Genomic DNA, 25,309 nt, shown 5'->3' with positions numbered 1-25,309 from the left:
CTCCACTGCCTCATTTCTCTCCCCGCAAGGCCTGAAGAAGGTGGGCGTGTGGACGGCGGGGTCAAACTCAAGCCAGGGGCCACCCAGCCAGAGGTCTCCTGTGGAGGAGGAGAGGGAGGCCTCCCGCCTCCTCCCCCATCAGCACGGCCGGGGCACGTGGCTCATGCTGTTGGGAAACGGGGTTAGAACAGAAAAGAGAGGGAAGCAACAAAGGGAAGCGGGGTTTGGAATAACACAGGTGCCCCGAACTGCTGATTCCTTTAAAGAGCCAACCACAGCTGCTGGTACTGAAGAATCCTACAATCGCAGATACTTAGACTCACATCCTGCGTGTGTGAAATGCCCACAGATGCCCCCATATCATTGGATTCAACATCCCGAATGGGAAAAGCTGCTGGAGACAACCTCCTGCGTCTGCTGGGCCGCCCGGGACCTGGCTGGTGGGTCCCAAGGGGCGTGGGAGGGGGCTGTGCCTCCAGTACTGTCGGGACCTCGTGCTCACAGCACCCGTGAGTCACTTCACTGAAACGGAGCCTGAGACCCATAGGCTCCTAGCACCTCGGGGTCACTGGAGCCGCGGCCCAGAGCCTCCGAGCTGGAAGGGCCCTTCCCTCCGTGGCTTGCTGCCCCTGGGCTGGGACTCAGCCCGCAGACCAGTTGCTTGTAGGTCCCAGCACTGCTCTCAGCCCCCCAGGACCCTGGACCGTGCGGGGCAGGCCCCCGGCCAGGAAGCTCTTCCCCAGGCAGCGCCCCTCCCTCTCGCCCCAGTATGGTGCTGGACGCCAAGCCCAGGGCTCACCCGGGCACAGGCAGCACGGACAGGCCGGGGGTACCTGAGCAGCTGGGGCCAGCGCTGGAGCTGGTGCTGTTTCGCTTCTGTGGCGTCTTGCCCTGGAGACCCGGGACGCCGCAGCTCAGGCTGTAGCTGTTTTCTGAGTCTGCGGAGAGGCCGGTGGCCAGATGGACTTGGGTGCCCCCCACCTCCCCGCCAGGGGCCCCTGATCCTAGAGGTCTCAGAGAGATCGCTCTGGGTAAGTGGCTGGGCGGGAACGAGCCCACCACACTTGTTGGGAGGGATGCCGTGGCCCACAGAGAACCAGCCAGCGGGCTGGGATCACTCGGCGATCAAGGCCGGGGGCGGGGCGGGGTGGGGGTGGGGTGGGTTCATTCCTAGGTTGGGCTCTTTCCTGGAGAACGGAAGGGAGCAGGGGCTGCACCTCAAGGAAGGAGCCCCCCACTCCCTCATCCCCTCCCGGGGACGGCCTCAGGTTACCTGGCACGAAGAGTGAGTGGGCGGGGCAGAACAGGGAGCACCTCTCCACGCCGCCCACCCTGCTGCAGGACAGCTGGGCCCAGGTTGAGGCTTTGGCCCGGGAAAGGCACCTGCCTGTCTCTGAGGAGAGGGAAGACATAAGAGCAGGTCGGAGGGGGCCAGGGTGGAGGCTTTCTGGAGGCCCTGCCCCTGAACGTGGACCATCAGGGACTCCCACCACACCTCTGCCCCGTGGCCAGACCTCGGTGGGAAGGGGCTGGGGGATGGCAGGGTCCGTCCTCCCTCTGACCAGTCCAGGCCGTCTGTGGCAAGGGTCACACCGCTGGCCTGGGCCGGAGGGCAGGGCTGGATTCTCTAGGGCAGGTGCCCGTGCCCCTCTGAGTAAGGGAAGAGCTGACAGTGGAACAGGCTTCGTGGCAGTGACTGACCTCGAAGCACGTGAGGTCGTGGTCACTGGGAGCCCCTCTCCGGGGCAGCCGCTGGACACGGCCATCAGGTGTCTAAAGATGTCCCCCAAATTAAGCTCCCCAGAGTTTCTCATGTGATTTTTAATCTTTTGAGGATGACAAAAGTCCCCAGACTCCCAGGAGACTGACAGGTCTGCAGCCACGGTAAAATCGGAACAGATTTCGTGGACCACAAACTGGTCGGTGACCACTGGCTGAGATGAACACGCCTCTGGAAGCGTCGCACCCAGTGTCTGTCACCAGCGGTCGAGCTGCTCCAGCCAACAGGCTGAAACAGGGGACGTAGCCGGAAAAATAAGCTGAGAGGGGAAACTGCCCATCTGGATGGTCTCCGACATGTGGCTGAACATTTTCAAGGAGTCTTAGAAAGTAAATAATCTAGAAATGCAAACAAACCCCTGGCGCTCCAGGTAAAACCCCAAATAAATACAAGACCAAAGAATCAAGAACCTTCAAATAAAACCCCCTGCAGAAGAACCGATGTTCACGCTGGTTAACACGCAGCGGGACAAGCATCGGCAAACTTCCAGGGGAGACGTCAGCCCCCAACCGTTCCCCGGACTGTCTGTAAATTCCTAAAGGGAACTGTCACTGACTCTGGCGAACAGCAACACTGCCTTCTTGTCCTCACGGGGGTCGCTCGTTGGGAGAGGCAGACCATCCTGGCCCCGAGCATCCTGTGTGCTCTTGCGGGGACGCTGGGGATGCAGAGTCCCCGGACAATTTCTCAGGGTCATGTTTACCTCCAGCAGCCTCAGGGATGAGGGAACATCTCCCCCTGGAGAAGCAGCAGGCTCGCTCTGTTCCCTCCCTCGGCTGCGATGCAAGGTCTCTACCTGCACGGCGTCAAGGGCGCAGATGGGACGTGGGGGTGGGCAAAGGGGAACCCACACAAATGTGCTCTTCCTGCTGGTTGCCGTGCTGTGTACAGAAGTCCTTCAACTCTGGCCCAAGGGCTCCAGGACTTCCAGAACTTTCCTGGTGCCCTGAAGCAGCAGCAGCCTAGCTCACTAGCTGTATGTGGGCAGAATCTCTGACCCCACCACGTGCACCACTGAGACCACCATCACAGAATGCCAAAGCCCAGAGAAAAGCTTAAAGTCACCACCTAACAAGCAAGAGGGAAGGCAAACCGACCGGTGGTAAGTGGGCGAAAAAAAAAGAAAGAAAGAAAGAAAGAAAGAAAGAAAGAAAGAAAGAAAGAAAGAAAGAAAGAAAGAAAAAGTATCGTTAAAGTAAGGATGTCAGGTTGTGGGAGAACACGAAAGAAGTAGGAAGAGGCAGCTCTGAAAGTGGGCGAGAAGTTGCAGAAGGCGTGGGGGCCGTGACCTTGATTTGCTCTGGTTTACTGAATCAACCACTCAAGAAGTGAGACTCTGACAAGCCTCGGCTCTTTCCCAACTTCCAACCTACGACCGCTCCTTGGGGGCCGTTATCAGAAGACAGCCCTCCCTTCTGTGGGTCAAAGCCCCTACCCAGGTAGTGGGGCAGGATCTCCTCCACAAATGGAACTGCCAGCTAAAAATATGCCTAAATATAATACACCTGAACAATACCTGTGAGGTTACTTTTACAAGTCCCTGAAAATTCTCCTACATAATTCAAATTATAGCTGATAGGAGCCTTAATATACCCGTATTACATATGACTCACCAACAGGACCCCAGGGCGCCTGGGTGGCTCAGTTGGTTAAGTCTCCGACTTTGGCTCAGGTCACGATCTCGTGGTTCATGAGTTTGAGTCCTCTCTGCTGTCAGCATAGAGCCTGCTTTGTTCGGGTCCTCTGTCTCCCTCTCGCTACCCCTCCCTCTCTCAAAAATTAATAAACATTAAAAAGATTTAAAAAACCAGGATCCCTGGGGCAAAGCTTCCACAACATCAGTAGAACAAATGGAACAGAGTCCAGGAAGAGTCCAGACTGAGTGTTCCCAGACTGCCATACGCATACATATTTTTTGGTATGAACACGCAAAAGTTAGGCCATGCTCTCAGGACGCAAGGTCAACAGCATGGCAAACATCTATGGCCAAGGCGTGTCCTCCCTGCCTCGGGGCAATGCCTTGGCTAAAGCAGTTGGAGCATCTTTAGGTCTTGTCTCAGAATCACCTTTAATCCAAGGGTACCACACGCAGTATGATCCCCACCGTGAACCGGGAGCACCCGGTATTTTTTCTGCTTGTCGTTGAACTAATTATGGTATCTGGTTCCTTTATCCTTCTCATGTTACCACTGAGCAACTCGTACCCCTTCCTGAGGAGGAAACTCATCTTTGGGTGTCTGTACTTCAGAAGCGTTCATATCCAGAACAGATCTTTTGGACATTCCAAGCCAAATCCTGACTTAATATCGTTTGTTGAAGGCACCTGTCTTAAAAAATGAAGAGATTTAAAAATTCATATGGAAATTCAAGGTAAGTTTAAGAACAGCCAGATCAATCGTGAACACCAAAAGACTAAGTTGGAAGACTCTCACGTCATGATTTAAAAACTTACTAGAAAGCTACATTAATCAAGACAGTGGGCTACAGACATAAGACAAACAGATCGATGGAAAAGACAGTCCAGAACTAGACCCACACATTTACAGCCAATCGATTTCAAGAGGATGGCAAGGTCATTCAGTGGGGAAAAAGAATGGTCTCGACAACTGGCACGGTGACATCTGGATATCCAGACACAAAAGAATGACGCTGGATCCCTATCTCACACCGTACAAAAACTAATGCGCCGTGGATCAAAGACCTAAGAGCTACAATGCTAAAGCTTTTTAGAAGAAAACAGGTGTAAATCTTTGGGATTTACGAAGATTGGATTATGCAGTGGTTTCTTAAAAATGACATCCAAATCACGAGTGGCCAAAGGAAACAAATAGGTAGATTGGACTTTATGAAAATTGTGCTTTATGAGCCTTTGTGCTTCAAAAGACACCACCAAGAGAATGAAAAGACAATTCACAGAATGGGGAAAATCCCTCGCTAATCCTATATCTGGTGAGAATATATGTAGATTATATGTAGATCTCTTATAACCGAATAATAAAGACAAACAGCACAGTTACAAAATGGGCAAGAGATCTGAATAGACATTTCTTGAAAGAAGATCTACAAACAGCCAACAAGCACATGAAAAGGTGCTCGACACCATTAGCCGTCAGGGAAATCCAAACCACAATGAGAAAGCGTTTCGCCCCCACGGGGATGGCTATAATCAAAAAGTCAGAAAGTAACAAGTGTGGGTGAGGATGTGGAGAAACTGGAACCTTACCCACTGCTGGTGGGTGTCAAATGGTGAAGCTTCTTTGGAAAACAGGCTGGCAGTCCCTCAAAAGTTAAACCCAGCGTTACCGCACGACCCAGCCATTCTCCCCCTTAGGCATATACACAAGGAAAGTGAAAACATATGGTCACACAGAAATGTGCACATGACTATTTACAGCAGTATTGTTCATAACGGCCCCAAACTGGAACTAGCCCGAATGCCCATCAACAGATGAATGCATAAATAAAATGTGGTATAACCATACAATGGACTATAACCGGGCAATAAAAAGGAACAATGGGTGAACCTTGAAAACATGAGGCTAAATGAAATGACAAGTCACAAGTCGCAAGAGGCCACATGGCACACGATTCCACTTATCAACTGTCCAGAATTGGTGAATCCACAGAGACAAAAGTAGACGGTGGTTGCCTACGGCTGGGGGTTGACTGCTATGGGCACAGGGTTTCCTTTCGGGACAGTGATGAAGACGTTCTAAAATGGCCTGTGGCTGCACAGCCCTGTGATTCTCCTAAACACCACTGAGCTGTGTGCTAAATGGGGGAATTGGATGGCATGGGAATGATATCTCAATAAAGCTGTCGATAAAAACAAAAAGCGAAAGGAAGAGAGACAATACTAAGGCCGGATACACAAGAACGGTCCGGGCTGGAATCAAGCCCTAAGGGACTCACGCTGGCTCTGGTGGCCAAGCCTGTGGCCCGCTCTAGGGCCTGCGGAATTGTTACCGATAAAGGGTGGATAGGTAAACGGATAGCTATGGCGTTCGACTTAGCAGTGCTTTGGAAAGAGAGGTTTCCTGCCCGTAACTGAAACGCGGAGGCCCACAGTACGAGGGATGAAAGTCAGAGGAAATGCTTCCGGGATCACCACGCTGAATGGGCTGCTCTGACCGTGATCCCTAGGCCAGGACTTCTGACAGTGCAGAGAGGCGCATCCGTGGAGAAGCGCGGGGATTCCAGCACAGGCACACGACGTTTGCCCGCCTGCCTGCTCTGAAAAGGGGCCAAGCGGGACAGTGGTGTGGCAAGCTCCCTGAGGGTACCATCTGGCGAGCCAGGACGGCCCCCTGGAACCACCAGACGGCCTCATATGGACATGTGCTAACGCTTTCTTCAAGATAGCTCGTCTCAGTAGGGATAAACCAACCGGCTGTGGTGGCAGACGACGTGGTGAGAAACTCTCCCAGGACAGCGCAGGACTGGAACCAAACCCTCGGGGACCCCTTGGGCATCCCCAAGTGGATTTTATGGGTTATACATGTGCGCTCATAATAACCACGTTTCCTTTCTGAGTGAACCAAAGCAGTTGCTTGTTGGAAAAAGCCCCAGCACTCGTAGGAGCTAAAATATACTAGACCTTGTGTTCCTTATTTGGGACATTCCGACTCATTTATTTAGAAATATGCAGACACCTTTTTACTGGGAGGGTTACTCGTAAATCACTCGGAAGCTTCACTGTCTTTTTACCCCGTATCTTTGCGGGAAAACAGAGGTGGATTTTTCAGAACTTACTACAAAGTTCACAATTGACAGCTCTTGACCCGGGTGGGGTTCCTGAGAAGCTCCAGAAGCTGGTTGCACACAAACCAGCGACACCCCAAGATGCTCAGGACAGGTAGCTGCGGTTACGAAGCTCTCGCCTAAGACCACTGGGATGAATTCTCCCTGATGCTTGCAACCACTGTTTTCCACACGCTCCGTTACACGCCTTTGGGCTTCGTTCTTTGGGTCACGCTTTCCCACCTGATGCATTTAAGGTTGTACACTTTTGATTTACCCTATCACGCTTCCTTTGCCAATGATAACTGGCCTGGCTCCTGGCCTTGCTACTGACAGCCACCATCGTAATTCTTGAGATCAGTCCTCCCAAACTATAGCTGGGGAAATGGATACCGAAAAGCAAGATAAAGTGAGTTACGCATGCCTTGTTAATTACGCCCCTCTTTGTAGACCATACAGAGAAGAGAAGGACGACGCCCTTGTGCTGGGAGAGGTGGATTCTGCTATCCGGCAACATAACCGACTGGCTATCACAACCCAACACCCACAGACAGTATCCCTACAGCCCCCCGGAGGTGGAGCCCATCTCTTGTATGGGATCTGGCTCGTCAGCGCCACCCAGGACCGCAAGCTGACTGTTCTGCAGGGCTCTCGGACTGTCCCGAGTGAGTGGCTCTCCCCACCCCTCGGTGAACGCCGCCTTCTTGCGAATCATCTGAAGCTAGAACACCCTTCCGAGAGACACCAACAGCACCTGGTGGAGCTGATCATGGAGGCCGTCGGTCCCACGCGTAGGAATCGGACAGCTCCAAGTGGTCATCGAAGACGTGCCCCTCGTGTTGGGTGACAATAACACAGTCACGGCATGGTGCGGGGGGCGGGACGAACCAGTCTGTCTTCCTGGTGCAAGCCGTCGTGGGTAACAGGAAGACCCAGGATTTTCTTTTGGCCACCGTGGGGGTGTGTCACTGCCAGCCCTTCACTCTGAGCCTGGACACGCAGCAGAGGTGCTGGGACAACCCCCACTGCGGTAATGAGGGAAAGCAACCTGAACGCCGAGGGTGGCCTCGGGGAGTTGGTGGAACCAGTTTTCTTGGTCAGCCCCGGGAACTCTTAGATCACGGGTCTGGAGGGCCTTCCGGCACCTTCCAACAAGGTTACGCTTGTTCGTGTCAGTCACCCCACATCTAGCGTCCAGAATGCTAACTGCTTCTACGTCGTCACCGTGGTCCTGGCAGATGACTTAAGGTACAGGAACGGGATAAGATCCCACGGACTGACAGTGACAGACAATCAGACCCCCGATGACCCTTTGTGGGGGGTCGGCGGCAGCGTGAGGACCTAGACAAGCCCCCGCGGCCTCTCGTGCAGCGCTGACGGAGGGCGGGGCGGCCGGAAGGGTGCTGAGAATAAAAGTGCCCCTTCCCCCTTCCCTAGGGAAAGCCTGCTGGCCCGCAGCTTTGGCGACAAGTAAATGCCAGGCCTGGCAGGACCCTAACCAGTCAGTAGACACGTCTCTGAAAGCCAGTCCATCCACGACAGCCCCAGGCTTGGAGATTCAGCCATCGGGTGGCAGATTCACTCAGCGATCAGTCTACCAAGGCTGGAGTCAACCCATTCTTCCTCAGTACGCAGCACAAGCCATGTCCCGGGTCACATACCACCCAATCCTTTGTCTCCAGCACAGCCCCTAACGGGCTCCCCCCTGCAACTCAGGACGAGACCAGCGGTCCGCTTTGCTCACCAAGACTGCCTGAACAGCACAGCATTCCTTACTTAAGCGAGCAATACATTCAGCCTTTTGGTATCAGATGCCGAGTGACGGTATCCACTCTTTAATACGTTCACTCATTCGTTCAGCAAGTATTGACCGAGCGCTTACAACTGCCAGGCTCTGTTCTAGGCGCTGGGGATTCAGCGGCGAACGAGACAGGAATATGTGCTCAGCCGCATAAAGTGTGCATACGTCTGGCGGTGGGAAGCCCAATGACAGAAAAAGCAAAGTGGGGAGGCAGGGGGGCGGGAGGGGGGCGGAGGTGCTCAGGGAAGGCCGCCCAGAGCAGACAGCTACAGGGGCGAGGAGCCTCCAGGCCAAGAGGGGAGCACGGGCACAGTCACGTCAGTCGGGGGCGGGGGTCGAGGTCACTGAGGCTGGCATGGGGCGAATGAGGGTGAGGGCCGAAGGCCACCAGGCCAGGGTGTAGAAGCCTCTGGGCCACCCTAAGAACTCTGGTTTTGCTTCCGCTTGGAGAGGGGTCCTGGAGGGCTCTGAGCAGGGAGGGACACACCCCGAGTCAGGTTTAAAAGGCTCGCTCTGACTACCCCGGGCATGTTAGAGCACCGCGGGGCAGGGATCCGAGAGCCGTTTCGGGGCGGTGGCCCCAGCACCCAGAACAGGCCTGGTGCCTAGTGGGCAATCATGTGCTCGTAAAACCAGAGAATGTGGGGGGTTGTCCAGAGTTCAGCCCAGAGCTGCCCCGTCTCCGGCGCAAGTCAGCGGAGGACACGGGAACCCCACGCTCTCTGGGAGCCCACCTCCCTTCCCGTGCCGGACGCTGTGGGGCTGGGGGCCTGGGCAGGTGGCGGGGATGCCAAGGCCCAGGTGCTCCCCTCCGGGCCCTGGTGCCGCTGCAGCCCGAGTAACCAGCCCCTCCCCTCTCCCAGCTTCCTGGGCAGGACAAGGGGGGGCCTCAAGCTGCACGCCCTGAGCCCCGGGCCTTCACCCCGGTGACCCCTTCCCCCCCCACCCCCCCCGCAGGTCCGCTTCGGTGCCTTTGACGCACCCCAAGTGTGCCCTCTTCCGCAAGCCCCGCTTCCCGTCAGCCGCATCCCAGGCGAGGTCGCCCCGTGCCGCTCGCCCCGCCCTGACAGGACCCTGCCCCTCCCGCCCAGGCCCCGGGTGGAAGGGGGGAAGCCAGCGCCCAGGCCCTCCTCGTGGGTCCCCACTCACCCACACAGTCCTTCCGGTTCCAGTGGAGCCGCCTCCCCGGGGGACAGACGCACTCGTAGCCGCCCTTGGTGTTGACGCAGCCCTGGTCGCAGCTCCCGTGGTCCACGCTGCACTCGTCCACGTCTGCAAGCGCAGGTGGGGGTGAGGGCGGGAGGCCGGCAGGGCAGGGCCGCCCAGGACGAGAGGGCCGAGGATCCCGGCCCCGACGACAGCCCGACACTGTCCTCGGATGCGGACGTGCGGCCGCACGCGTCACAGGCGGGAGCGCGCACACACGCGGACGCCGGCCCACGTCCCCCACCCGCCCCTCCCCCCGGGGACCGTAGCGATTTGCTGAACTTGAGCGGCTGTGCCCAGACTAGGGGGGAGGGCAGAGGCGGCACAAAATTAAAGTGCCAAGCAGGTCTCGTGGGGCCGGGTCGTGAAGCTTCTCTTACCAGGGTCGCTCCCTCCTGGGCCCCGGGCCCCAGTGTCAGGGAAGCCGCCTCCGAGGCCCTTCCTTCGCTGACCACCAAGGAACCAAGACCCCCCCCCCCCCCCCGGAGATGGGGACGGGCTGGGCCACACTCACACTGGGGTGCCTGGCTCTAAGCATCTGGGTGGCCGGGATTTGGGCAGCGGCAGGCCCAGGGGAGCTAGTGCCCAGGTTTTGGGGGTGTCCCTCCAAGAATCTGCAGCCCACCCCAGGAGTCACCCCTGTGCCCGATCATGTCGCTGTCTGACCCCATCCCACCCGCAGAGCCGCCCAGCAGAGGGAGTGTGGTCACAGGAAGTGAGGCCCCTAGGACCTCGGGGCCATTCTGATCTCTTCCCACCTTCACCTGCCGCCCTGTGCCTCTCCAAGTCCCATCGTCTATAGCTAAGCACATCTAGAACCTTCCCCTTCTCTGGATGCCCCCCCACCCCCCCGACTTCGCCCGAGCTCTGGAGCTCTGGTTCCCATGCCTGGAGTTGCCTCCCTATTGGTGCCCTGGATTCCTCTCTCCCAAACACGTGGCAGCTAGTGACCTCGTTGCATGGACATGGCCATGTCACACCCCTACTCAAACCCGCCAACGGTCTCTCATCGCCCTGGGGGTAAAACCCAAGTCACCTCCAGGGCTCACCAAGCCTTGCCTCCTCCCTGCCTGCATCTCCCACCACGTTCTCCTTCCCTCACGGGGCTCTACCGGCTGCTTCTTGGCCCCTCGATGCTGCCTCGGTGACTTTGCACGTGCTGATCCTTCTGGCCTGCTTCCTTCACCTTGTGCCAGACACCTCTCCTTTAGGGTCCCCCCACTGTCTCCACACGCCTCCCTTCTCTGTCGTCACCCTCTCCCGCTGGAATGAGCCATCCGTGGGATTCTCTGTGTGGCAGTCATCCCCGATCCGGACCGAGGTCCCCTGGAGTTGCCATCCGCAGGCCTGAGGCCACAGCCTGGCAGAGGCAGGCCCCCTTAGTGGACGCTTGCCGCTCCCTCCCCCATCCTCCACTCTGCTCCTGGCTGAGCCCCTCTGCCCACCAGCCCCCAGCCTTGCTTCGGTCCCCTCCCGGCCCTCCGGAGTCAAGGTCAGGGTTAGGGTGTGGGGCGCAGCGTGGGTGGCCGTGTGGCCAGGCGCGTGCCTCGGGGGGGAGGTGGCCCTGGCGGGCGGGCTGCAGACCTCCGCAGTGGGTTGTCCCGTAGAGTATGTAGCCGCGGTGACACAGGCACTGGAAGCTGCCCGGGGAGTTGATACAGATGTGGTCGCAGGTCCTCTCGAAGGAGCACTCGTCGATGTCTGTGTGGCCACAGGGAGACAAAGTCCAGGGAGGAGTTTCAGGGGGATGGGCACAGCCTGTCACTCGACGGTCACCCAGTGTATGTCTGTACACAGAGTCCCTGAGGCTCCGTGCACAGCCGATCCGCGGCGTCAGCCTTCTCGTCAAGGCCCCATTTTCTACTTTATCTCCGCCAACCTCACGCTTCCATCTGCCATCTTTTCTGGAGGTGGGCAGGGTAGAAATACTTTGACCACAAGGTATTATTACGAATGTCTGCTATTTTAACATCTCACGTTCAGTTGTGGTTGGTATTTAATCCGCATCTGCAGGGAAGTGACAGAGGCTTGCCTGAGGATACACATGAGCTGGGACATGAAGCCCGGACCTCTTGGATGCCGACCAAAGTGTGTTTTCCTATTCACTTCAAGATGTCTCTTGAGACAGTAAGAAAAGAGCCCGAACAGAAGGGGGTATGCCACTCATGAGGGATAACAAGGTAGCCTTGACACTATGTGAAATTTGATCCTGAGCTTCCTGGTGGCCAGAGTAAAAAAGGAAAAAGGGTCACAGAGTGCTTATCATCGGACAGAAAGGAAGAAATGAACCACATGCTCATAGGAGACAAGCCTGTCCTGGCCAAAAATTCTGAGGAAAATGGCCCTCGTGGGATAGCTGACGGGGCTCCTGAGGGCCAAACAGACACTGACCCACCTCTCCATGGGCACCGTTCACTCTTGGAGTACACTGAATGTGACCACACATATTGACGATATACATGTGTTTGTAATAATTCCAGCACAAGTGAGGAATCGCACTGTGGGTGCTCCAAGGAGGATATGATCCCTCCCTGCAGCAGAATCTGGGAAGATCTCCTGGTACTTGTGGCATTTGGGCTAGGCTTTGAAGGATGGGACTAACTCAGAAATTAGGAATGGAAGTGGGGGAAGGGCACTCCAAGCAGCGGCTGGGAGGGGGGAACGAGGCACCAGGGGACTATGTGGAACTCAGCGGGGTGGGGAGGGGTGTCTGAGGTCCCCATCCCAAGGGCCGGAGTGCCAGGCAAAGGAAGGCAGACTCCTCCCTGCTGGAGCTGGGGAGCCCAGGCTGGTGCTGGAGCAGGGCTGGGAAGTGGCCGGAGCCCCAGGGCCTCAGAGAGGGGGGCCTGGTAGAGGGTGGAGGGGACTGGCTGGAACCCAGAGGCAGACGCCTCATCGCCTCCTCTCGGCAGCTGCCCACCTCTCTCGTGGGACGGCTGGGGGTACAAAGTCAAGGGCTCCCCCTGAGCCCTCCACAGACCTCGACAAGGCAGATGGAGAAACTAAGTCCGAGCATAGAGGAGCCTGGACAGGTGCCGTGCTCCCAACAGGCCTCACGCCCTGACAGGAAGATAGAACCCCGAGATCCACCGAAGGATGAGGAGGCGGAGCCTGGGAGGGGACTTGCCAGGCTCAGGTCACATGATAGGCTGGCGACAAGCCAGCCCCGGCCCCTCCCTCACCAGCCTTCGTCGGTGCCCTTGGGAGAGCACAGCCCTCGCCCCTCACGGCAGCGCGCTGCCCCAGGGCCAGCCTTGAGCCCCACCAACAGGCAGGAGATACAAGCCCTACGGCCCGACTCAGCGGTGTGCAGCCTGCCACAGAGGAAAGGACTCGTCTGCAAGAGTCACTGATGATGAAACTGAGCCACGTTCCTGCCACACAGGACACCCTGGCTACTCCCCCTGTACTTTCTCCCAAAGCAGGCCCCCGGGACACCCCTGTCTTCCCAATGACCTCATACGGTTCCATGGGGCTCCTTACGGCCCCCCAAACTCTCCTTGGGTGGGTTTACCTCCCTGGCTTCTGCAGGAAAATGCCTATTCACCACTGTCCCCTCCACCAGGAAGTCTTCCCCGACTGCTCTCTCCACTGCCCATCCTCTGGGCTCTCCCTGCAGCCCGGAAGTCTCCTGGACTTGTGCTGGGCTGTGATGCTTGGCTTCTGCCCAGGCCTGTCATCACCCCACTGGCTCCTTGCAGGCACCCGGGAACCCTAAGAAAGGACTGCAGGAAAGTGTAATGTGCCCTGCCTTCCAGCAGGTGGTAGCATCTCACCTCCGAAGCCTCCGAAGGAGGCCTGGGACCACAGGGATGGAGGGTGGAGCTTCTGAGCTCTGCCTGGACTCACTGTGACCCCCCTGCCCGCCCCCCCCATCCCCGGGGGCATGTGCAGATGCCTCTCCGGGCCTCAGTTTCCCATCCATAAAGGGACAGGTTGGCCTGGGTGGCTTCTGAGGGTCCCCAGAGTCCTGAAGGACAGAGAAGGCGGGGGCGGGGGGGCAGGTGCACATGCTGGGAATGGGAAATCCACAGCTGCTCTCTCACAACAGCAGGGCTGATGAACCTGGCCCTGGGCCTCTGCTCCTAGGAGCCTACATAAGCCCGAGGTGGGCGGGACAAGGACGGGGTGTCCCGGGGCGCACGGGAGGCTCACCTTGGCACGTCCGCTCATCGGTCAGCAGCTTGTAGCCCTTCCGGCAGCCACACTCGAAGCTGCCCACGGTGTTGCGGCAGAAGTGGTCACAGCCTCCGTTGTTGGCCAGGCACTCGTTGATGTCTGCGGGGACCAAGCAGGCGGGGCAAGGCAAGTGGGCTTGGCCACCAGGTGGGGGGACGGTTCGTCTCCGCTCCTGACTGCCGATGGCCCCCCCATCTGAGCACGGCGAGCGAGGGGCCTGGCTCACAGCAGTGGGGGTCAGGAGGATGAGTCATCCCACCTCCCCCAGACTGGGCATTCGTGGCATAGAAGGGAGAGGAGTGACGTGTGCTGTGCCCGGCAAGATGACAGGGACAATGACATCCACCGCGTCCTTCCACGTGCACATTTGGGGCGTCAGTGCGGCCTGGAGCAGGCTGGCTGCTTCCCGATGGCCGTGACCTTGGGCGAGCTACTGCCCCTGGAGCCTTGGCTCCCCGGCTGTAAGACAAGGGTCAGAAGCACACCTTGGAAGGACACCATGAGGATTAAATGACAGTCCTGGGGGCTGGGGGCTGGTGCTTAGGGAGGGCTCAGTCAACAATTTGTAGCTTTAACGCCCCTGCTTTACTGATGGGAAACGGAGGGTTAGAAAGGTAACTGTGTTCAACGGGGGGGGGGGGGTGCTAACGTCCCCGGTTCTTGCCTGTTGGTCTAAGTGGATTCTTCACTCATCATTTAACCAGCTGTGGCTGTACCCTAAAGGTCACCGGGCCCAACCCCGTGCAATAAAGGGCCCTTCCCAAACATCCCTGCCAGTTGGCCTCTGCTTGCATACCTCTGGTGATGGAGGGCTTTCTCCTTCACAGCATGCCTGTTGGCTGATGCATCACCAGCGTCTCCCTGACTCCTGTGAGTTCCCTCCTGCCTCCCCTGCCCTGCTTCTCTGGGTTTTGCTCTCTGGACTCCAGGCCAGCCCGGCAGACTGTGTCATCAGAGACCTCGTCCCTGAGGTCTCTTCTTGGTCCAAAGTTCCTCTTGGGCCCTGACCCCAAGGCTCCCCATGCTGACATGACCCAGCAAGCAGTAACAGATGATTTTCAGAATGGTGTTTTCACCCTGGATTGCAGGGGTGAAAGGAAGTGATGGAAAACAGAAAGGACTTCTCTGTGTTGGCCAAAGGCCACATCTCTGCAGAGTGGCTGACTCAGACTCCGGCTATCGCTGAGCCTGTCCTGAACGTGAGGGCCCAGGTGCCCCTGTCCCATGAGCAAGGTCCATCTGGCCCCTTTGTGCCGAGCTCCATGGAGGAGACTCCGTCCCATCTCAGCGGCTCCAAATCTCAGATGGAGCCTCACTTCTTCTTCCTCAAACCAAACAAGCTGGACCTGACACGTGCAGAAAGTCCTACAGCAGTGCTCCCGCAGAGTGCTCTCCAACAAGATAAAACCCAAGTGTGGCCCAGGACACTAGGAGAAGGGGGCTTTTATAGACAGCAAGGCTGAGGGGCCAGGCCTGGGGCGGGGCGGGGCGCGGGGGGGGGGGTGCTCAGTCGGTTAGGCGTCTGACTCTTGATTTCGGCTCAGGTCACGATGGCACGATTTGTGGGATGGAGCCCCACGATGGGGCTCCGAGCTGATAGCACAGCACCCGCTTGAGATTCTCTCTCCCTCTCTCTCTGCCCCTCCCCTGCTCTCATGTGCTCACACACATACTCTCTCTCTCAAAATAAATAACCTTAAAAAAAAAAAAAAAAAGACGGCAAGGCTGCAACCCTCCCACCCCCGGCAGGCAGTTCTCAGAGCTTCTGGGAGGAGACTGGCACAACACGGGGGCCCGGCGAGCCTGGCAGGGGCGGACCCCAGAGCTGCTTTTCTGGGGAGCCCCCGTGGGAACCGCCTCTGAGGAGCGCAGGACACCCAGTGGGCGTGGCCCTGCATCTCCTTGCCCTTGGTTGCCCCCCTCCCCATGCACCCCCACCCCAAAGACCCATTCTGTTTGCAAAATCTGGTGACTCTGGCATAGGGAGGAGGCAGAGCAGGGGAACCAGAGGTGGTCCCCACTAAGTGAGGCCTGCGGTTCGGCCTGCCTGGCCCTGGCTCCTGCTGTGCCACCTCCTGGGTGACTTCACCCCTCTAAATACAGTAGGTGCTGTATATGTGCGCAGCGAGATGATCGCTCACAACAATCTCAGCTCCGGACAGCTCTGTACACGCCCATGTTCCAGGAACAAAAATGCCCAAGGGTAAGGCTGCCCAGATGCCACGGTAGGTAGTCGGACCCTCTGGGGGGGTCCCTGCACCTACTGGGTACAACCTCATGCTGGTGACCGGGCCAAGCGCTTTGTGGCAAGGCCTTGTGTGATCGTCAAAACGACCGGGGGACCAGATCCCCTGTTTTACGGGGGGGTGGGGTGGGTCACAGCTACACGCAAGAGCCAGCTTGGAGCCCAGCTCCAGCTGTCTCCAAAGATGAGCCTTCTCCAGCGTACCCTGCTGGCCCTGCGGCCTCCAGAGAAAGCAGACATCAAGCCCAGTTGAGGGCCTGTCCAGGGCAGAGGCTTGGACATCCCTCTTGTCCTCTACCCCTGGGGATTATAGGAAGATGGGGAAATTTCTTCAAAACATTTTTTTAATGTTTATTTATTTTCGAGAGAGAGTCAGACTGTGAGCAGGGGAGGGGCAGAGGGAGAGGGAGACAGAATCCGAAGCAGGCTGCAGGCTCTGAGCAAGCCGTCAGCACAGAGCCCGATGCGGGGCTCGAACCCACAGACTGTGAGATCGTGACCTGAGCCGAAGTCGATGCTTAACCGACTGAGCCACCCAGGCACCCAGGAAGATGGCGGGAGAGTGGAGGCCCGTCTCGGCTCTGACCCAGGGAGCTGTGTGATCCTGGGCAGGGAAAGACACTTCTCTGAGCCTCAGGTCCCCCATCTGTGAACTGGGCTGCCAACAGGCGCCTCTCACAGACTGAATCCGCAGACGGGGTCTGCCTCTTCAGGAATGCCTCGGGGCTTCTGGAATCCCCAGCCCCATCCCTATCCCCATCTGGGCCTGTCGGCTGAGGGGCTGTCACAGCAACCAGACAGGCCGTGGGAGGCATGCTTGCTTGAGGCCAGGCTGGTGGAGAGGCTGCCTGGGGGTCCGAGTGGGAGAAGTGCCTCCGGCTCTAGCCCGAGATGCAGTCACGCAGAGGCCCTGGACCTTCATTCTGACGGGCCTCCGCCCCTCTAAGGCTCCTCTGCCTCTTCACCCTGCCCCCACCTCCACCAGGCAGCCAGCAGTCTGTACCTGTTTACAAGTCTTCTGTGGCCCCGGGTCATCCCAGGACGAAGGCCCAGCCCTGTTTGCAGGCCCTCCCCCTGGCCTCCTCGGCCCGGATGCTCTGCCTTCCTCTTTCTGTGTACTTGACTTCTGCCTTGGTGGCCCAGACTCCGGCTGCCTCACTCGGGGCAGCCCCCACCGCAGCTTGGGAACCACCACCTCTCTAGGAAGACTTCGCTGACGTTCCCTTCATCAGTGTGGGCTGTCCCCTTGTCATGGGACCTGGCCTCGGCGGGGGGCGGCGAGAGGGCCCTGAGGACACAGATGGGGAATCTGGCTCCCGTCTGGAGCCCCAGGGCCCAGCAAGAGGCTGCACAGAGTGTATTCGCTGATGAATGACGAATGAATGAGTTACGGTGGCTAAGAACAGGGCTCTTGAGGGCCTTGGGCCATCAAGTATAACTTTCAGCCGTATCAGCAATGTTCAAGCATCAGTGGGAGGGGGCACAGCCTGGAAACCCAGGGGCCATGTGGGGGGCTTTTGGGTGGGAGTGGGCTGGTGTCACCCTAGAGCAGCCTCGTGGGGAGGGCAAGCCGCTGGGCTGGGCTCGCTGGGCAGAGTGAGGGAGAAGAGGAAACGGGTGGTGGGTGGGCATTCTTCGGGCTGTTCTGGAAGGTGTTGGGAGGAGGGCCTGGTGTCTCTGAGGAAATCCGGGCTCCAGCACAGGGAGTTGAGGCTCCAGACCTCCCTCCTCTCAGAAGAGCCCATTAGCAAGGTGCCCCCCTTCCCAATATCAAACAGGTGCAGCACCAAACAGGGGGCCTTGAGATTGGACCCCTGCCGTGCCCACACTGTTGAAAACAAAGCTGGGGGCAAATCCTTCAGAGAACTCCACAGCTCTCACGTTTCAGGCAGGACCCCCTCCCCTCTCCTCTTCTATGCCGGTCTCCACATGCCCGTGTGACCCCTGTGTGCTCAGGGCTTTCGGCTCTGGATTTTCCAAGACCTCTGTTACCTTTACCCTCTAGTCACAGGTCTTGCTTCACCATGGCTTTTGGCTTCCAGAACATACTAAACCTTTGAAATCACTCCTTTGATATCCCCTTCTGGGCCCGGGCCAACGTCAGGGCGTGCACGCCCACCGAGGAGCCAAAGCCCCGGGGCCGGGGATTCCCAGCCGGCCGGTCCTGCCAGGTGCCCGCGCCCTGACCTGCACCTCGCCGGCGGCCCCGGAGAACTCGGGCCGTGAGCACGAGGCTCTGGGACCCCAAATCCTGGGGTCTGGAGGTCAGCGTTTGTTCCCCAGTGTTCCCTGAGTTGAAGACGTCATGATGCTCATCACATCGGGCAGTTCTAGACCCATGCCAGTCCCGAAATGCCAACTTGTACGACAACATCCGGACTGCTCTGCCTCCGCCTGGTCCAAGCCGGGTCGTCTCCAGCCTGGGTGACGACAGCGGCTGCCTCACTGGTCCTCCAGACCCCGCTCAGAGCCCCATCCAAGCGGTGGTCAGGGACCGGCTCAAAACGCAACCCCGGGCCCGTGCTGCCCTGTTCGGTGGCGTCTGGGGGGTCGCCGAGGCTCAAGGGATACAGGGCGGAGCCCTCCCCGGCACACAGGCCCCGCGGCATCTGGCCTGGCCTCCCCCGCATCTCACAGACCGGGGCGCACAAGATGTCTTTGGGGCCTTAAAGCCCTTGGCCTCTGCACGGCCGCCCCTGTGCTGCTGGAAACGCGGCCTGGTAGCGCCTCTCCCTGCGCCCTCCCCGCCCGGGTGCGGGGCAGGCTCCGGTCCTCAGTCTTCTGCCGGGCGGTACGCCATCCAGCACCCAGCGGTCTGTAATACACGTTCATCTCGGTGATTTTAAAAGCTGAAAAGCTGTCTTTTGCATTCGATAGAACGGGAGGCGGAGCGGCCTGACTTTACCCTCTTCGGCCCCAGCTCAAAGGGCACCGGGCCAGGCCTGCCGTGGCGCCGCTGGCTGTGAGGACGGCCGGGACTGCGGGGAGCCCTGGCCGGTCCCCCCTACCTCGAGTCCACATGTCACAAGCGGGCACCGAGCGGGCAGAGCGGGGGCTGCGGAAGGGCTTTCTTTTCAAACAAACAGGTGGAAGGACCTCTGCTTCTGTCAATAACCCCTCGGTTCTTCCCTGCAAGGCAGCTCAGAAGGAGTCAGATGCTGTCTAGTTTTACAGGCTTAAGAGAAAAGCCCAGCTCGGACTATTCAAAATCGCCAGAGACCTCTGCTGTCCGTGTTGTCACCCACTGGGCTTTGGAAGTTCACACTCCTCTGCCCTTCCGCTGCCTTCCAGCCAGGCCTGCTTCCTGGCAAGGCGGGGAGGCAGGTGGCCAGCGCTCCCAGGGATCCGAAGGGTCAGCTTGGGGCCTTGTGAGCGGCGCTGAGGGGAGCTCTCCCTCCCCTGCAGGGGGCTCTGGTGCCTGGGGCTCCTTTGCGAGAGCTGCAGGGAGGCCCCTTCAGTCTCTGGACCTGCCAGCTCTCGCTTCTTGTGTCCTGACGGACCCCTAACACCACGAGCACCTCCGGGGGCACTCAGAACCCTGTGGGTTGAATCAGGGAGCGAGAGGGGGAAGAGCCGAGCAAGCTCCACCTGCTGTCATGTCCAGCGGCCGGGAGAGCGGTCCATTCCCGCAAGACTCTCATCCTCCCGGAACCTCATCTCTAACTGCAAACGGAGGTCCTTCTGCACCCCTAGTCCCGAGAGCCCCCACAGTTTCACTCCTCCAGCCACAAGAACACGCAGCGTTCTCTTTTTTCCAACGGTGACAAGAAGACAATCCCGTCTCTGTACAAGGAGACCTGTCCTCCCCAAACCTCCCCGGGTCGTGCCGATGCCCCAGCTCTGCCAGGTGCTCCCGCGAAGGGGAGGGGAAGGGACGGCCACAGCTCCCACCCCGGGTGTGTGTCTGTTGGGGGGACCACGATGTATCACTGTGGGCCTAGGAGGCCCCGCAGTGAAGACGCTGCTCGCCCAGCACAGCACAGCGCACAGCCGGTCTCTCGGATCGCAGAGCGCCGCTGTTTTGCTCAGGACCCTACCGATGCAGCGTTCTCTTGAACCCTGCTGGGGGGCACTGGTACCGACCCCCCCCCCTTCTCGGCCTCTCCAGCAGAAGCCTCGGGGACCGCCGACCCCTGCCCTTGCAGTCACTCGTGGCCACACACCGGACCCGAGCGCGCGGCCCCGTCCCTGCCTGAGTGGCGAGCGCAGGGGGGTACCCGTGCCGCCGTGGCTTTGTGCTGACCTTTGCACGTCTTCCCATCCGGTTGCAGCGTGAATCCCACCGGGCAGCTGCATCGCACGCCAGTGGCTGTGTCCCTGCAGGTCCGGTCACAGCCTCCGTTGTTTACTGCACACGTCTCTGGGAGAGGGGAAAAGAGACAGAGGTGCTCAGTCTCCTGGGACGGAAGCCACCATCGCCTTTCTCCATTCATGGGGGGGGGGGAACCTCCTGAGAGAGGAGACCTGAATTTGAGTTCTGGCTGATGCCCTCTAGCTGTGGGCTTCCCTGAGCCTTGGGCTCCCCATCTGTAAAATGGGAGAATGACACCGTTTCCGTGGGATTGCTGGTGAGGACCCACTTCGATGATGATGGATGGGAAACCGTCTACACACGACAGAGGGCTGTGCTTGTGTAAAGGTCTCCCCCCAACCCCACAACAGGATCAACACTGCCACGTGGAGCCATTGCTGAGATCAGCTTGGCTGGTACTTAACTGCCCAGCGCCGGATTCCTAAACCCTTGTCCTGCCTGGACTCAGACTCCAAACCCGGGGACTGGCAGTCCCTGGGGCTCTGGAACAGGTCTCAGCGTGGACTGGCTTGTGACCCTGGCCGTGGGGTTCCCAGGGGGTGGTTCCCCGAGCCTGCACACCATCCATCACCTTCATGAGGCACTCAGCTCAACATCTGTTCTCATTGAGCCATAAGCCAAAGGCATCTGGTTTTTGTCCACTTGAAACTTGTCTAGTGCTTTTTTTTTTTTTTTTTTTTTTTTTCCTTCCTTTGCAAATTCAAAGGGCCTGGAGTGGCTGGGGCAGAGCCCCAGGTCATCCAACCCGTTGTGTGGTGAGAGTGATCCTCCCCAGGCCCGGAGAAGGGGCTGGCAGAGCTGGGTCACCAGGGTGCAGGTGGCCCGCACACGGAGGGGACCGTTCCTAAGGCCTCTGAGCTCTTTCTGAGCATCTGTGTGCTTTGATCTTGTGGGAACCGTGCCTGAGTGGACTTCCCCTCTTCCCTTCCACGTTGGGAACTGAGGAGCCGAGGGCCCCATCTTTTATAACCCGAACCCCCCCTGCCTGTCTACCTTGGCTTCCTCCGCGCACCTGGCCCTGGGGGCTTTTTTCCCCTGAAGCCTCCCCCTAACTGGTTTATTCCGTCTGTCCTTCTGTGGTGTCTGCATTCCTGCGGGAGTGATGACTGAATACATACCCCGACAGCCAGGAGTCCCTGCTGCTGATTATACCAAACTCTGATGCCTTCCCTTTGAACTTCAACTCTGTGTGTGGGGGTGGGCAGGGCAGTGAGAGGCGGACATCCGGCTTTCCCTTCCGTGTGAGTGTGCAGATTCTGCGGGGGCTGTGGCGGGCCTTGTCCGGAATGTCCCGGACACAGGGGCCACCGGTGGCAGGGGACCACCGGCCCTTCTTCTCAAGGCTAATGCCTTCCCCGTGATGGGAGGAGCTGTGACTACTACTGAAAGGCAAGCGTCCCGGCCCCCGACTCCTCCTGGTCTGTCTTTCCGAGGGTCTCCACAAACCCCAGCCCCGAAGCTTGGTGTGCCGGCCCAGGGGCTCAGAGGCCTCCGGCCTGCTCAGGTCCCAAGGCCCAGCTCAAAGACCACCTCCACGCAGAGCCTCCCCAGCCTCAGGCACAGAAAGGCCCCCCACCCTTCCCTGCACCAGGCTGGCCTCCGTCAGCACCAGCCACGCTCTGACCCGCACGTGGCCTGCTCTTAACCCGACTGTTAACTGGGGCAGTGGAGGTGCGCGGGCCAGGGTGTCACTCACCGAGTGACCGAAGAAGGCTACCCCTCGGGTTGGTCCTCGGCACCCTCGCCCGGCAAGCCTTCCCTCCCGAGAGAGCTGTGGTGAAGTTCAGACAAACTCCCCACTTCACAGCCACTGGTCTGGGTCCCCGCGGTGGGGGGAGCTGCTTAACAAGCGTCAGTTTCCCCTCCTGGGGTTCTAACCAGAGAGGCCTCCCAGCCCCAAATCAAAGCGCAACCCTCAGGTGCCTTTTCGGCCTTTCATGTGGGACAGCCCTCTCTAGAGCGGGGCTGGAGGACCTGTCTGCTCTCCAGGTGCAGGTAATTAAGGCCCAGGCCTTGGAGAGCCGGTGGGGGGCGGGGGTGGGGCACAGCCGGGACCTCACTCGTGACCGTGATGGCGCCTGGGGCTCCCTGTGGCAGTGGAGGTGGGGTGAGGTGGGGGCACTGGGGGCTGTGTCCCTGAGAAATGGACCTGACCAGGCAGGCTCCCGTGGGCCCTCCCCACCTCCGGAGGCCCCGATGGGGCTCGGAATCTTGGCCTTCCAGAGCGCTGGGGCCTTGGGACCCACTGGGCGGGCAGAGGCCGGGAGGAGGCTGGGGTCAGCTTGGAGGGTCACCCACTCTCTGGCCTCTCCCCTGCTCTGGGTACACTTTTAATCTCTTATGTTGCTCTAGATGAGGTGTGGTGTCTAGACTCAGGTCCTGAGCAAGGAGCTCTGGGCCCCCAAGAAAGGCCCTCAGGGGCTATCCTGGGTCCAGACCTCCTTATCCCATAGCACCTGGTTATGGCGGGTCACCTGCTCCGGACCCAACTCAGCCTTCCAAGCCTCGTGTGCCCCGGGCTCTTAGCAGCAAGGTAAGGCTCTCCTGCCCCCTCCACCTCCCTGGAGAGGAATCTGCCCGGGGCTGTGTGGCCGGTGAGTGGCCCAGCTGCTGGGCCCTGCTGGGTCTGACTCCAACCCACCTGACGGCCTGAAACCTCCAGCCCTGGCCCAGGACCCCACACAGCCGAGCAGGTACTATACTTTCCACATCCCTCCTGTTCCAGTGTTCTCTGCATCCTACCCCCACCCATCTGCCCCCTCGCCTGGGGCCCCCAGGCCTGGTCTTGCCACTTCTTTAACATCTGATTCCAGCCCCTGCCCTGACTGCTGCCATTCTGGGCCAGGCCACCAGTGTCTTCCTTTGTGACAATTACGGCCTCGCAAGGGTCCCTCTCCTCCAGACCTCTGCCTTACTCTGGGAAGGACCCCGTGAGCCCTCCAGTCTCTCCCGGAACCCGCCTCTCCAAGACAGCTACTGGGTCTTTCCCAAGGCCTCTCCTCTCCCCCTGGAGAGACGAGGAGAGACCCTCCCGGGGCACAGCCCTCTACAGCCAACGGAGGATCTTCTCCTCCGTTAACATCTGCCGGCCTCACAGCAGCCCCAGAGGCTGGCCTCTTTTGCAGGAAGAGAAACTGAGGCTCCAGGAAGTTAAATAGCTTGTCCAGGCAGAGGGAACCTCACATTATGAGACCCAGGGCAAAATTAAAATGAAGGGCCCTTGTTCAAAAATTAAACATTTCAAGACAGACAACAGAGCACTCAACCAATGGGGGGGAGGCCCTTCCGAAGGCAGGGCCTGGGGCAAGCCCCCTCACTCCTGGAGCTCAGGCTTCCTGACGTGCAAAGTGGAGGTGATGGTGTTGACCATGGAGTTCGTACGGGGCCCGGACAGATGTGGATGTCATGGTGCTTTGTGAGCACAAAGCGTTTCTTGGGGGCCCAGAGCGGGTCGACCACACGCTCACTCTCAGCGCCACCTCTTACGACCTCCCGTGAGGGGTCTTAGCACCCAGTCGGTTGCTGACTCGGCTGACAACTATTTCCTGAGCTCCTGCTCTGTGTGGGGCACATGTGCCTCAGACAGTCCCTGGTCTTGTGGAGGCCTCAGCCTAGGGGGGCGGCAGATGGGCTCACTGCTCTGACCACCGGTTTGGGAAGGGCTCCTTGGCACGAGGTGGCTGAGGACCGAGGGAGAGGAGCTTGAGAGGAGTCTGACGGCAACCAGGCCTCAGGGGTTAACGGTTTATCGGGGGAGACAGACTCCTGCTCTTCTCACAGGAGTCCGGGCCCACCGCCGCCCCCCACCCCATCAGGCCTCAGCCCTTGGCCCCGGCTCGCGTGCCCCTCACGACCCAGGAGGCCCCTCCAAGCTCTCCTGAGCCCTGCTGGCTCTCCCAGGCCCTGGCCTCGGTTTGGGTGGCGGTCTCCCCCAGGGACCGCTCGCTCCCCAGGCAGGGCTGTGTCAGGGTGACCCCAAGCCCGGTGCGGGACTGATTTCTGCCGAATGACCAGAGGAAAGAACAAGCCTCTGGAGGAATGGGATGAAGCGGAGAGACCGAGCCCCGGCCCCATGCTGGGCCTGGCAGGGGGAGGGCACCTGAGATGAGCCTGACGGCGGGGGAGGACCCGAGTCCAGCGGCACCAGCCTGCGTCATGGGCCCTGGGCGAGGCGGGCGCCCACGTGGGCTGACTGCAGGGGGAGTGGCTTCACCTGGCTCAGAAGGCAGGGGGGCGTCTCAGGCCAAGGGGGGCATCACCGAACAGCGCTGGGCACTGTAGCACAGGGTGGGGCCGAGGTGGCGTGCCCTGATGAGAACTGGACGTGAGTCCAGAGGCCCGAATGCCACGCTTAGTTCCCGATGCACCGTGGGACGTTAGGCCACGGATGCTCCCGTCTCGGGGCTTCTCCCCTGTGGTGGGCCTGGAATCACAGGCTCGTCTACAGTGCAGGTGTCAGGCCCCACCCCGGAGGCTCCGATCTGGTGGCCCAGTGACCCACGGAGACCCTGTCAGCCCAGGGTCTGTCCCTTTAAGGCCCTTACCCTGGTGGCGGGAGCACCTGTCTAGTCAGGGCTGGTCCCCCTGCTCGTTTGCCACTAAGGTCAACTGAAGCCAGCTGGGAAGAGGGGCTAGCCACTGGCTCTCCCAGCCCAGCTGTGGACTGTCTGGCCTTTGATCTCTCTTCCCTCAGCTGATTCCTGAGCCTTCCATGGCTCCCGTCACTTTGGGATAAGAGAACTCTTAAACACTGGCCCGGCTCTCCTTCACTGCCCGTGTCTTCGAGCAGACTACTGACCTCCAGGCGGGCCCGTGGCCCGTTGTGGGCATCGTCAGCAGGCCGATGTCCCTCACTATGCTGGCACAGTGAGGTTGGTCACCTTCGTGAAGTCCCTCGGGCAAGTGAGAAGAGTCAGGCCTCAGGCCGACAGCAGAAGCCGCTTCCCCAGCCCCTCGGCAGGGACCGGGGGGGGGGGGGTGTAGGGGACGTCCCTGTCTGCCGCCTGCCGCCCCTGCTCCTTACCACACTGCCTCCTCACCTCTGCT

The 25,309-nt window shown here is 59.3% G+C and overlaps 1 protein-coding gene across 1 annotated transcript in view; it reads right to left on the bottom strand.

The window, feature by feature from the left end:
- The window catches only part of SCUBE1 (signal peptide, CUB domain and EGF like domain containing 1), a 147,258-nt gene that overhangs the window by 20,086 nt on the left and 101,863 nt on the right, over positions 1-25,309 (bottom strand). Inside the window, exons 9-14 of the mRNA XM_040491819.1 lie at positions 20,195-20,311; positions 13,683-13,805; positions 11,112-11,228; positions 9,471-9,593; positions 1,274-1,393; positions 834-938 (exon numbers count right to left, since the gene is read on the bottom strand). Of these exons, the coding sequence (XP_040347753.1) occupies positions 834-938; positions 1,274-1,393; positions 9,471-9,593; positions 11,112-11,228; positions 13,683-13,805; positions 20,195-20,311 (705 nt within the window). The remainder of the gene's footprint in view (positions 1-833; positions 939-1,273; positions 1,394-9,470; positions 9,594-11,111; positions 11,229-13,682; positions 13,806-20,194; positions 20,312-25,309) is intronic.

Source organism: Herpailurus yagouaroundi, unplaced genomic scaffold (genome assembly GCF_014898765.1).
Source record: "Herpailurus yagouaroundi ecotype Mexico unplaced genomic scaffold, PumYag 182, whole genome shotgun sequence".
Classification (NCBI taxonomy): Eukaryota; Metazoa; Chordata; class Mammalia; order Carnivora; family Felidae; genus Herpailurus; species Herpailurus yagouaroundi.
The sequence above is the reverse complement of the archived record's forward strand: the minus strand, read 5'-3'. Positions and strand labels throughout refer to the sequence as shown.